Source organism: Danio aesculapii, chromosome 2, assembly GCF_903798145.1.
Source record: "Danio aesculapii chromosome 2, fDanAes4.1, whole genome shotgun sequence".
NCBI lineage: Eukaryota > Metazoa > Chordata > Actinopteri > Cypriniformes > Danionidae > Danio > Danio aesculapii.
In genome coordinates, this window is record NC_079436.1 from 37,751,464 (window position 1) to 37,765,222 (window position 13,759).

General features: G+C 36.3%; 2 protein-coding genes across 3 annotated transcripts; one reads left to right on the forward strand and one right to left on the reverse strand.

Annotated features, from left to right (window-relative positions):
• The first annotated feature begins 3,238 nt into the window (after nt 1-3,238).
• LOC130246081 (heterogeneous nuclear ribonucleoprotein C) lies at nt 3,239-11,368 on the forward strand. 2 transcript variants are annotated; one of them, XM_056478945.1, is made up of 9 exons: nt 3,239-3,343; nt 5,041-5,180; nt 5,391-5,656; nt 5,745-5,817; nt 7,265-7,318; nt 7,421-7,584; nt 9,749-9,862; nt 10,437-10,597; nt 10,697-11,368. In XM_056478945.1, exons 2-9 carry the CDS (start codon nt 5,176-5,178, stop codon nt 10,796-10,798), a joined length of 939 nt encoding a protein of 312 aa, XP_056334920.1. In that variant the 5' UTR covers nt 3,239-3,343; nt 5,041-5,175; the 3' UTR covers nt 10,799-11,368. The 2 variants fall into 2 exon arrangements, with proteins under 2 accessions (XP_056334920.1, XP_056334926.1); XM_056478951.1 differs by having other exon boundaries at nt 7,268-7,318.
• On the reverse strand, nt 10,158-12,483 carry c1ql4l (complement component 1, q subcomponent-like 4 like). Its single transcript, XM_056478958.1, has 4 exons — nt 12,296-12,483; nt 12,104-12,166; nt 11,887-12,018; nt 10,158-11,801 (listed from the first exon to the last, which is right to left on the reverse strand). Exons 1-4 carry the CDS (start codon nt 12,441-12,443, stop codon nt 11,524-11,526), a joined length of 621 nt encoding a protein of 206 aa, XP_056334933.1. The 5' UTR covers nt 12,444-12,483; the 3' UTR covers nt 10,158-11,523.
• Nucleotides 12,484-13,759: the final 1,276 nt, after the last annotated feature.

The following is a 13,759-nucleotide window of genomic DNA, read 5'->3' on the forward strand; positions in this document are numbered from 1 at the left end:
CCCTCTATCCTGACAAATCTTTCAGTTTCTGCTGCTGAAAAACATCCCGACAGCATGATGCTGCCACCACCATGCTTCACTGTAGGGATGGTGGTAGCCTGGTTATGAGCGGTGCCTGGTTTTCTCCAAACGTAACGCCTGGCATTCGTTCCAAAGGGTTCAATTTAAGTCTCATCAGACCAGAGAATTTTGTTTCTTATGGTCTGAGAGTCCTTCAGATGCCTTTTGGCAAATTCCAGGCGGGTAGTGGCTTCCGTCTGGCCACTCTACAATACAGGCCTGATTGGTGGATTGCTGCACAGATGATTGTCCTGTAAGGTTCTCCTCTTTTCAGAGTGACCATCGGGTTATTGATCACCTCCCTGACTAAGGCCCTTCATCCCCCAATCACTCAGCTTAGATGGCCAGTCAACTCTTGGAAGTGTCCTGGTGGTTCCAAACATCTTCCACTTCTGGATGATGGAGGCCACTGTGCTCACTGGAACTTTCAGAGCAGCAGAAATTTTTCTGTAACCTTCCCCAGCCTTGTGCCTCGACAATCCTGTCTTGGAGGTCTACAGACAGTTCCTTTGTCTTCATGCTTGTTTTGTGCTTTGACATGCACTGTCAACCCTGGACCTCATATAGACAGGTGCCTTTTCAGATCATGTTCAATCAACTGAATTGACCACAGGTGAACTCCAATTAAGCTGCTTAAACATCTCAAGAATGATCAGTGGAAACAGAATATACCAGAGCTCCATTTAGAGCTTCATGGCAAAAGCTGTGAATACTTATGTACATGTGATTTTTCCGGTTTTTTATTTTTAATAAATTTGCAACAATTTTTAAAAAATCTTTTTCACATTGTCATTATGGGGTATTGTGTGTAGAATTTTAAGGAAATAAATGAATTTAATCCATTTTGGAATAAAGCTGTAACAAAAAAATTTAGAAAAAGTCACACGCTATGAATACTTTCCAGATGCACTCTATGGGTGATAACATATTTATACTCTTGTTTTTTTGCATCCTATGCTTAGATAGGAAATAAATAACAAAAAAATGAATTAAAATTGTTTAGTAGGAGACCTGTCATCTACAATTTTGATATTTGATCAGTTAGCCTAAGAAAATTTATTATAAAATTGTGGTAACACAGTAAGGTCTCGTTATTTTAACATTAGTTAATGCTTTAGCTAACATGAATTCACAATGAATTTTACTTTAAACAATTATTAATGTTCGCTAATAAAAACAATCTTGTTTATTGCATTTTGTTGGTGTTAAGAAATGTACCAATTTTGAAATTCATTATACATTTACTAGACATGCAGTAAAAAATAAGTCATATGCCGAAACGAATCGGAGAATATCACTTTTTGTTATACATGATATATTTTATATTTTATAAAAAAATATATATAATCGAATGAAATTTTGCTTCCCAATTAATTGCACCTTAATTTAAGAACCTTTTACATTTTTGCACTGTAAACAAGAAAAGCTAAATAATTATTAAAGTGTGATAAAAGAACAGCAAAGTGTCACGGTGGTGCAGTGGGTAGCACGATCACCTCACAGCAAGAAGGTCGCTGGTTCGAGCCTTGGCTGGGTTAGTTGGCATTTCAGTGTGGAGTTTGCATGTTCTCCCCGTGTTCGCTTGGGTTTCCTCTGGTTTCCCCCACAGTCCAAAGACATGAGCTATAGGTGAATTGGGTAAGCTAAATTGGCTGTAGTGTATGAGTGTGTATCGATGTTTTCCAGTGATGGGTTGCAGCTGGAAGGGCATCCACTGCGTAAAACATATGCTGGATAAGTTGGTGGTTCATTCTGCTGTGGCAAGCCCTGATTAATAAAGGGACTAAGCCGAAAAGAAAAGGAATGAAAGAAAAGCAAGTCATGTCGATAAGAGTGTTGGGGAAAAATAGTAAAATGAATTAAAAGGTAATTTTGATGGAAACAAGTATGTTTTGTATATTGCAAATATTACCTAACATTTAATGAATATTCACAGATTTTTTTGATTACATTTACTTTAATAAAACCTACAGAAACATTTCTCTGGTATTATGCTTAAAATAATATTTAGATAAGCATTAAAATTGTGTGTCCACTTGAATGGGTCAAAAGCAGAGGACTAATTTTAAATATGGGTAACCATACTTGACAATACTCACTTTAACCAAACAAAGTGTAACTACAAAAAAGAAGTATTACTTTCTTTGAAAAGAAATTTTAAAGATGGTCACGGTGGCACAGTGGGTAGCATGACCGCCTCACATCATAAGGCCGCTGGTTCGAGCCTTGGCTGGGTCAGTTGGCATTTTTGCGTGGAGTTTGCATGTTCTCCCCGTGTTCGCTCCGGTTTCCCCCACAGTCCAAAGACGTGGTATAGGTGTAAGCTAAATTGTCAGTTGTGTATGTGTGTGAATGAGAGTGTATGGGTGTTTCCCAGTAATGGGTTGCAGCTGGAAGGGCATCCTCTGTGTAAAACATATGTTGGATAAATCGGCGGTTCATTCCGCTGTGGCAAGCCCAAGTTAATCAAGGGACTAAGTCGAAAAGAAAATGAATGAATGAACCTGTCTTTCCCATTATATATTTGGAGTAAATGTCTTTTTGGAGTCATAATTTCGATGAGTACACAGAGAAAGAGTTCATATTGACTTTGTGTTCTTCACAATTATATATATATATATATATATATATATATATATATATATATATATATATATATATATATATATATATATATATATATATATATATATATATATATATATATGAATAAAACATATAGATAAAATATTTTATATAAGATAAAATATTTAAATTATTATTTCCCAGTGTTGGGTTGCGGCTGGACGTGCACCCACTGCGTAAGACATATGCTGGATAAGTTGGCGGTTCATTCCGCTGTGGCGACCCTTGACTAATTAAGGGACTACTAAGCCGAAAAGCAAATGAATTAATAAATTTCAATTATTATATTGCATGAAATAAGCCCTGACCACCAATCACACACATGAAGGGCACAGGGGATGCGACTCACACGATCCTTTTAAAATACAAGCCCCTGCTCATTTATCACTTTGTGGAACTGCAACTTAAAATCACACTTCACGACTTACATTTTCAAGATTTTAAAATAGTTTTTGATAACGTTCTAAATGTCAGCCTTGTGTAGTTTAAAGGAAATAGTATAATGCCAATAACAGACGATCGACTTTTATTTTGAAAGTTAACCGTCCAGCTTTTATGTCGTAGCAGGTTACCTGCTCGCGGCGAGTTCACAATTGTTGCCTTTTGCAGGCAGTGTTAGTTTATTGGGCCTTCATAAGTAACACATTTTAAACTTTAGGTAAGTAAAATGTGTTCTACCTTTTCCCCTACACAACGAATTTCCATATTTTTCGTACATCTTCTAGAAGTGTCGTTTTATCGTCTTCCGAGTGGCGAGGGCCTGTAAACGCAGAGCTCAGTGCGGTCTGTCCTCTTTGTCTACAGTGAGGATTTCTCTTTACGTTCATTCATTCATTTCTGCACGTGTGCTGTTCAACTAAAATGCCTTGCATTCTTCTCTTTTTTTTCAAAAGAAACTCAGTGCTGCTTAGTGTTAAATTAGGGAAAGTAAACTGAATTGTTTGTTCCTCGCGATGCACAAACACATAAATTACAGCATTGCAGCTCTCAGGACGTGTTTGGTAACGTTATTTCAGATTAAACAGTTGATTTGCTAATATTATCTCGTGGTATTATTATGGTATGTAGCTGATATTTTTTTAATCACGGGAGTCTGGTATGGCTTATGTTTTACACAGCCCGTTTAGATACATAGAGAGAAATATGTGTCGTTCTAACATGAAGAATATAAATTTAAAAATTTATTTATATATTTTAAGAATGTTAAAGTCTTGCTTAAGCGGCTTTTAAGCTAAATTTATACAATCTTCTAAAATACACTTGTTTTTACAATGGGTTTTATTTCAAATTAATAGCTTTTAACTAACGATTCATGCGAAGTAAATGTATTTTACTTCCACAGGGACATTTTCAAAAATATATAAAGCGTTAGAATGATGAGTCTCTGTTTATAATTACTATTATTAATGATTGAACTCAAAATAATCAATCAAAAATATCACAATCTAATAGTCAACAGAAAAGAACAACAAATCAGCATATTAGAATACTTTAAAATGTGTGTATAGAACATAGCAAGCTTGTAATAACCAGGGTGTTTGTGGGTACTTAATTTTTTAAATGTCTAAATTTTAGGCCTTAAAAAGTTTTAAATTCACTAAAATATTGTGTTGTATGTGTAAAATCTTTTTAAACAGGTGTTATTTTTCCAATGTCTATGTAGAGCTACCCAGTTGGGCCAACACCCATCCAATATTGAGGTAAAGTTGGTTATATATTCGCACTTTCAGACTTTCTCAAGGTTTCAGAAAAATATACTTTGCCAATTCTATATTGGTAAATCATATCAGCAGCCAATGACTATCAAAGTACGACATTGTTCAGTCAATTAAATACTCCTAATGTTGTTTTAAAGTCACACTGGCATGCTATTTCAGATGAAATATACAAACTAGCATGGTAAACAATATAGGGAGCGTTATAATGAATGAATGTGCAAAAATAAAACCAACTTTACCTTAATCCATCCCATCACTATCAGTCCATCTCAATAAGTTTTAACAAAAGTTTATTTATTAACTCTCTTTTTTTTGTTAACTCTATTTACCAACTCTATTTATATTTCTAATTATAAGCATATGGTTTAATTATCTTCCTAACAATAACACTTGTTTTTAATGTTTTTTTTTTATGTTTTAACTGGGTCATCCTTAGCGTTTAGCATTGTGTAAGTCTGAAATTTCATTCATAATGGTCTTTAAAAAGTCTTAAATTTTAAAACCCTGAAAAACAAACACAGCATTCCAGCTTTACCATTTGTTGCCCCATTTGTGTTTAAAAATGTGTGTTAATCAAATGTTCTGATTGAAATCTAACTAACTATGGTCACTTCTAATGAGTTGTTTATGTCTTCAGTTAATTGGTACAACTTTGACTTCGAGTCCACATTACTACAGTTGGAAGTGCCGTTCACTGGTTGGGTGCTGGAATTGTGATTTTGCTGCGAGGAATCTACACTGTGACCTACCATCTTCAATAAACCCCAACGCCATGGAGTGAGTCACAAACATCAACATCATCTTATGTGTGAAAAACATGTAGGAGTCGAAGATCATTAAGGAATGTTAGAATCTATCTGAACCATCTACATATGACTAAACATATCAACAAGCAGCAGAAAATACTGTAGTAAATGTCATAAAGGTGGAAAATGTTAGTCGCTTTACCTTTTGAAGTGCACTGAATGTCTCTTTTCACTGTCCTAGTCGTGCTTCGAGTGCAAGTCAGCTGATTGCCAGCAACGTCACAAATAAGACAGACCCACGATCGCTGAACTCGAGGGTCTTTATTGGCAACCTAAACACTATGCTGGTCACAAAGGCAGACGTTGAAGCCATTTTTAGCAAATATGGCAAGATTGTGGGATGCTCTGTGCACAAGGGTTATGCCTTTGTTCAGTTTGCCCAAGAAAGAAACGCTCGAACTGCTGTGCAAGGAGAGGATGGGCGGATGGTTGTCGGACAGGTGCTTGGTGAGGACATTTAAGAAAAAAAATATATATATATTTTATTCTAATATTTTTCTCTTAGATTGAGCTTCGAATCTTGTCTTTCACTCAGATGTTAACTTGGCAGGAGAGCCCAAACCTCACAGGTCAAAAACTACAAAGAGATCAGCTGGGGACATGTACAGGTAGGAAATACATTTATTATTGTTTTCACCCATTTTAATGTTGTATTTCAGAGGGTGTTGTTCCCACTAAGTTGTGTCTGGCTAAAAAAAAAAGAGGCATTCAATCCTGAATTGCTTAATGTGCACTCTGCCAATTTTAAGAACCTACAAATAAGGTTATGATCAAACTGACACTCGTTATTTCAGTTAAGGTGCCATAAAATGAAAATCTTGATATACCTAGAATTGCTGAATAATGAGAATTCAATTCATGAAAATGGCCACATGTGAGCCTCAAACACATGAGAAAAAGTTGTTTCCTCATTTTCATGTAAAGTGGCGCAGTGGGTAGTGCTGTCGCTAGTTCAAGCTTCTGCTAGGTCAGTTGGCCATTCTGTGTGGAGTTTGCATGTTCTCCCCGTGTTATAGGTGAATTGGGTAAGCTGAATTGGCTGTAGTGTATGTGTGTGAAAGGGTGTATGGGTGTTTCCACACAGTGATGGGTTGCAGCTGGAAGATCGTCCGCTGCATAAAACATGCTGCATAAGTTGACGGTTCATTCCGCTGTGGCAACCACCTGATTAATAAAGGGACTAAGCCCAAAAGAAAATGAATGAATGAATGAATTTAGTAAGTTCCATGAGTTTAAAAATTTGGTGAAAATCAGGCCAATTGGAACAAAACTCTGACTGTGACGATCCACATGAGATTATTAGTGTGCACAACCAAGGCTGCGTTTGATTGGCCACAACATTTTCAAGAGCGATTACAACAATAATAATTCTGCCCCATTATTTTGAAGTTTATCTAAGCTTATATTAAACTTGCAGCGCAATAGCCCAGTAGTTGGTGCGCTAACATATGGTGCAGAAATACTCTGGGCATCTTGAGTTCGAATCTCAGCTCGTAGACCTTTCCTGATCCTACTGTACCTTAAAGATTCAAAATGGAACTGTAAATGCATCTCTCTGTCCTTTTTGTTGAGTATAATAATAATTTAGGCTGCAATTCATCCACCGGTCAGAGATCTCCACCACTTTAGTTGAAAAGATTTAACAAGGAATCTACTCAATTTGTTATAGTTTGAAGTGTGGTTTTGTGTGTCTGTGTGTGAGAGAACAGGCATTGAGCTGAGGAGCAGCAGAGTAGAGCACATTCATTTTCATGACTGGCTTAAAACCAAGCTTCTGATTCTAAGAGTTATTCCTCCATTTACAAAAGAGCATATTATAACATTTCTGGATATTTTTTGCTTACTTAAGCCACATTCTAACTATGTAGATATCCAAAAAAAAAATTTAGCATGTTGAATCGGTGCACTAAAGAGCACCTTTAAGACTTAATTAAACACTAACAGAGCAGACACACAAAATCACTTTAATCAAACCAAACCTACTAAGTGGGAACACACGCCCTCAATTACCACACTTTTTGTTGTCATCATTGCTATAATCTCTAATCTCTCCAGCAGTAGCTCGTCTTTCGAGCTTGATTATGATTTCCAGAGAGATTACTATGACAGGTAAGACTTCAGTCATCAATGTGTCTTATGAATACTCTGCATGTGTTTTTTCTGAAAGTGTGTACTGTTATTTATTCCTTCTACTCTGAATGTGTTGTGCAGAATGTATTCATACCCTTCCCGTGTGCCTCCACCTCCTCCTCTCTCACGGGCTGTGATCCCATCCAAACGTCCACGGGTCAGCACGAGCGGAGCAACCAGCCGTCGCACCAAGTCCAGCTTCGCAACTTCGTCCAAGAGCAGCCAACGGACATCCTCTCGAACCTGTCAGTATCCCTTTATATATTCTCACTCTCCGGATGGTTTCATTTTAAGTTGGTAGTGTTAAACACAAAAAATATGAAAGGGGTGGAATTATAATGTATTTGCTGTTAATTGACATGACTTCATTCTAAAATGTTTATTTATTTTTATTTTTTTGCGTGAGTAGAACATTGAAGTTGAAGTTAATGAATCATTAGAGAATTCTTTCTGGTAAAACAAAATAATAGCACTAGTTCCTGATGATACACTGAATTTTATTAAATATAATGGTCAGTCTGTGCTAGTAGCTAGACATTTTTTGCTACTTTATTACCTTTAATCCACAACCTCTGCAAACCGTCCAGAGCATGTTCGGGAGCACAAGCTTCCTTCCTCTATTATGACAATCTCACATGCAAGCTGTGTGTTGTATTGTTCATTAAATGGTATTTGTAGTTTAGCTTGGATGCTAAAACCTCTATAACAAGTAGGGCTGTGGTGAAAATGAGTTCTCAATTGATTCTGCATGGATTCTGAGATCTTCAAAATGCATTGCTTTTCACCCCCTTGAATGGGGTACATGCACATGGGCCTTTAATTTTCAGACAGCTAGTCCAATTGACCGTTTGCTAAGCCCCGCGCTCCTTAGTTACTGTTGCTACGCCTGTCAAGCTTTCGTGCCTGGCACATCTATTACAATATGTTTGTGCCGTAGCTTGCAAAGCCACATACATATTGCTAAGCCACGATTGGTGGGTGGTGGTTTTTGGGTGTGGCTTAGCGAAGGGTCAATTGCTTCCGGTGAACTATTGTGTCATTACAAAATTGCCACATTAAAGATCTGATTTCTTAATGAATCATTGACCTTCACTGCCTGATTGATAAACAAAATGAAGTGGGTCTCAGATTGTACACGAAGCACTGCATTAAATTCCATTTTTCCACACTGTCTTTAAAGTGCGTAAATGTATTTTCAATGGAGTTTCTGCTCTAGCCTGATGCTACTGACGGCGTTAGTGGTTACACCCTTTCATCTCGTTTTACACTTGAACAACTAAATGAATGCTTAAGTCTATTTAACTGATTGTATTATAATTGCATTACAACGTCAATGCTGAAATTGAAAATAGTCATATAAACCTTTCACCGAAAGTTTATCGTTGGCTGAAATCTCTAGCTGTGCATATGCCCCATTCATTCTGAGCTTTAGTTTTTAACAGCAGATGGCGCTCTAAACCAGTGTTTACCCATACACTCAAATGCTCATGAGGAAGAATGCTTGTTACTGGCTGAGTCATGTAAATTGCTTTAAAACCAAGCTCAGAATAGATTCAGGAAATATTAGCAATGCTTTCTGAAAATCTCAGATTCAACACACGATCGATTTCTCAAATGATTTTTTCACCACTGTTCTAATAAACAGCGTCAGGTCACGTTATGCTGTGTTCAGACTGCATGATTTTCCACAAGTATTAGTATCTGCAGGCCAGCGGGACGTTAGGAGAGAAGTTAAACAGGTTTTTTGTTTTTTTTTTTTTGGTCTATTTGGACCCAAGAAATGGAGGAAAAACTAGTGGTAATTTTGCAGGAGCGTCCATGGTCAAACATAAAGTTTAGGAGAAATTGCTAATTCCCTTCAAAAGCCAGGTGAGCAAATTAAGTACATGTAGTTTATAACAAAATATATACTTTGTGACCTGGCGTTGTTTTCGTCTCACTTCTCACGTGTGTTTGGTTGTGGGACGTAGTTTGCGGACCGAGATAATGTTGTCAGCGATTCTCCTATTCTAAAGTCATAAAGTGTGTGACCCCCCCCCTGTCGCCGATCCACCCACTGAATGCTGCCCCTGATAGTCATACGTGACGCGACTACTTTGAGAATCGTGTAGTCTGCTTAAGCTTTCCATAAGAATTAATCTTGTTGCTTGTAATGCGTGTTTTTTTTTTTTTGTGTGTCTCTGTAGCCATTAACTCACAATATACAAATCACTAATTAATGACCGGTTTGTTTAAAATTGAGCAAAATGTCACCTACATCATGGATGACCAGAGGATGAGTAAATTAACAGCATATTTCCATGTTTGCATGTACTGTCATTATAACTAACTGTCATGTAAATACCACATTCTCCATGTTAAGCCTGTCAGTTTTTACATGAATTTAGTTTTTCTTTTCTTTTTTTTCAGTAAAATCAGATGATCTTCAGACCATTAAGAGAGAGCTTGCTCAAATCAAGCACAAGGTTGACTTTCTTCTGGAGAGTCTGGACAGGATGGAAAAGGATCACAGCAAGAAATCTGGTAAAAATATATTCTTTTTACCTCCGAATATATTTTTAATTCATGTTTATTTATATAGCGCTTTTCACAATGTAGATTGTGTCAAAGCAGATTAACATAGTTCTGGTAAAGTCCAGATTTCAGAGTTGAAGTTCAGTTTAGTGTGGTTTAAATTTTACTGCTGAAAGTTCAAACACTGTAGAGCAAATCCACCAAAGCGCAGCTCCACAAGTCCCTATCCAAGCAAGCCAGTGATGACAGTGCAGAGGAAAAAAAAAACTTTAATTGAGTTTTACAATATAAAAAAAAAGCTATGTTCTGTTTCATATATTTTTATGTTATTTATTCCAACAAAATGCCAACAATTGCAGTCTTTAATGTCACAGATATTAATCAGAAATCATTCTAATACACTGATTTGAAACACAGAAAAGCATATTATCAATGTTAAAAACTGTTATGTTGCTAAATATTTGTTTAAAATAAAAATTACATAAGTTATTATCATTTAAAATGACATGTTTTAATTGTTAATTTATTTTAAAATAAACATTAATGCATTTTATATTTATTGCATATCTTTCTGTTACTTCAGAGGGGAAGAGTGTGAAGGCAGAAGTTGGGGAGGTTTCTCCCCTCCAGCATTCTAGCAAGAAAGAGAGAGAGAGGGAAGAGCAAGAGCTAAACGATTCAGAGGAGGAGAGAGATCTGCTGGGGGAGGAGGAAGAAGAGGAGGAGGAGGAGGAGGAGGAAGAGGTGAGTGTGGTTGATCCTGGGTTAAAAAAAGACATTATTTGAGAGAAGATGTGTGAAATGATGAATGTTGCTGAGGCTGACTAGCATCTTTGTTGTTAGATTAAAAGCCAGGGTGGAGAGAATGAGGAAGGAGAAGAGGAAGAGGGTGAGCACGAAGAAGGGGAAGATGATGGCGACAGCATCAATGGTGACGACTCGTAATTTTAAACGCTCTGGACACCAGACTTCCACTCAGATTTCAGCCTTTTCAGTTCTTTTGAAAAGGTTGAAGCAAGTCTTTAAAAGATTCATCTATGATGATGTAAATGTCTGTGCTCTTATCTTAGCTGACGCTGCGATCACATCGGTTTGAGTGATGTCAGTTTATTTTTAATGTTAGCATGACATCTTTCAGGCTCTTGAAGTATCCCTCAACCTTGAAGAAGACAAACGTCTGTTTTCAACACAAACTATTACATTCTCCACTTAATCTTAATCATTGAGACGTGAACCAGAGATGTTTTAATTTATCACTAGCAGAATATCTCTATAATGCTTTCTCTGTGTGGATCTGGCTTGTTCCTTGTTTGCCCTATGTCTCTGGTGAGTTTTTTTTTTCTGTTAGCAAAGTAAAAATTTGTATTTTAAAAAGGGGGAAACTTACAGTGGCTCCTTTACAGAGAGTCACCGAAACTTCCAGTGAACATCTATGTTTGTATTTACCTGTCTTTTTTATATTGCCCTGTTTCAGAATAATTCTACAGGATCATTTCAATAAAATATTAAATTAAATTGTGTTATTCTTATTTTAAACAGACAGAAAATAGTTTTTGACTGTTGTCAGTGAATATTTAGGATTATTCAAACTGTTTTTTTATTAGAATTGTTTGCTTTATCTAATTATAATTGTCTATATATATATATATATATTTTTTTATATTAGACATTCACAAGGGAAAGATCAGAAAACCACTGAAACTAGTGTAACTTGCTGGATCGTCATAAGTCCAGGTGTTTCTCCAAAGCTTTGTATACATTTTATCACCAGGCTCCAATGTGAGAACGACGCCGTTGCTGCCATTACCGTTGCTTGTAGGTTTCCAAGCAAACACAGAGCACTGGGTTACACCATTTTTTTGTAAACTGATTGCCATTGTGGTTCCACCGTGACAATGACCATAAAATCTGAAGTAATAGACTCCTTTAACTGGTGCTGTGAAAATGCCTGTAAGGTATAAAAGTATCAAGAGGAAATGTCATCGTATTTAAGCAGGAGTGCAATCTGTATCAGTTCTTTTTACAGCACTTACCAGTGTTTGAGTCATAGGCATTTCCAATATTACTGAAGACTTTTTTGTAGACCAGAATTTCCTCTGAATTAATGGGCCCAGTCTGTCCTTGTCCAGATGCCATAAGTCCAGCTGAGAAGGCAATCTTATTGACTGCGAATAAACAAACAGACTGATGTAAAGAAATTCATTTATAACATTGAAATATCTTTGTGAACAGAATGTACTGTTTACTTGCCTTCATTGTCTTTTTGGAAATGTTCTATCTTAATTTGTGACTCTTGCAGTAAGGTTTTCAAAGCTGTTTTTGTAATACAAAATAACATTGAGTTACAATAAACAGTGCTAACCTATTGCAAAACAAATATCTTTACAATAATTCATAATGACATGTTCAATAAAAGCAACTAGAGTTAGCTTTTTACCATACCTTCATTCTCATTTTCTAATTTTTGTATCCTTTCCTCCATGTTTTTCAGCTTCTCAAGTTCAGTTATAATGTTCACATTTGGTGAAAATAAATCTTCTGCAATTGAGCTTCCAACACAGAACAGCAGAACGATTTGTAACACCGCCATCGTCTCTTTTACTTAAATGACTCCTGTGATCGTTCTGCTATTGAATGCCAAGGTTGCATAAGCTGTACTTCAGACTGATGTTTTGTTTATTTTAGTTGTCCATTAGGACAAGTCAGATGTTCAATTGAGCTACAGAACGTAGTCCAGAATTAATCATGGAATGCTGGTCAATGGTATTCTGTAATGCAAAACAAAAAAGATGGTTATTTAACAGTATCGGAATATATTTAAGGAAGCTGCAGCTCTGCGTAGTTTAGCTTCAACCACCTCCAACTCAGTCTTGAACACCTTGATTAGTTGGATCAGCTGTGCTTGATTAGGGTTGGAGCAAAACTGCAGAGCTGCGGCCCTCCAGGAATCCAGTAAGAGACCTGTGGTTAAAGGGATGGTTCAGCCAAAACATTTTGTTTTTCCATTTACTCACCCTTAACCGGTTCCAAACTTTTGTGAGTTTCTTTATTCTGTTGAATATAAATTTAAGGTAGGTTGAACAATGTTTGGAATCGGTAACTACTGACTTCTATAGTATTAGTTTTTCCTACAACGGATATAACGTTATAGTTTTTCAGCTTTCCTCAAAATACCTTCGGTTTTCATCAGATTAAAGAAACCCAAAATTGTTTTGGAACCACTTGAGTTTGAGTAAACAGTGAGTATATTCTCATTTTGAGGTGAGCTATTCCTTTAAGTAGAACAATATTACATTTCCGTATCGATTAGTTTAAAGTAAAGGCGGGAATCAACGTCCGGGCAGACCATTTAGCGTCAGTGAAGAGGGAGAGATGAAGTCGTGGGAAAGTCAGATTTGCTATTTAAAGAATGAAAGATACACGAATGAACGTAAAAGGTATGTTTCAGCTAATTTGTATTATTATAAATGTGTATAGTTTAATCGCTCAATCAGTGTTTCAACCGCGGATAGACGTCAAGGCAGTTGTAAGGCCGCTTAACTGCAAACGTTAACATCTAGCCTACTTGAAGAAAGCTTTTCACTATTCAGAACTCATAAGGCTAACGTTACAGAAAATCTTATACATAAACGGTCAATGCTACAATTAGATACGGTACTACAATTATTTGTTATAAATACAATATTATAACAAATTATTATTACAATAATTTATTAATATAATTACTGTCGTTACAATAATAAATCCAAAAAAGGTTAGATTTTTTTTTATGAGAAATGACTTTTTACAAATGACTTTTTTCTTGTTTGTTTTTTTAGCAAATGACTTATGGCTTCTTGTAGGGACAGCATCCTCAGAATAGTAGCTCTATTTAGAACTTAACAGAATTTCCATAAGGAAGAAAAG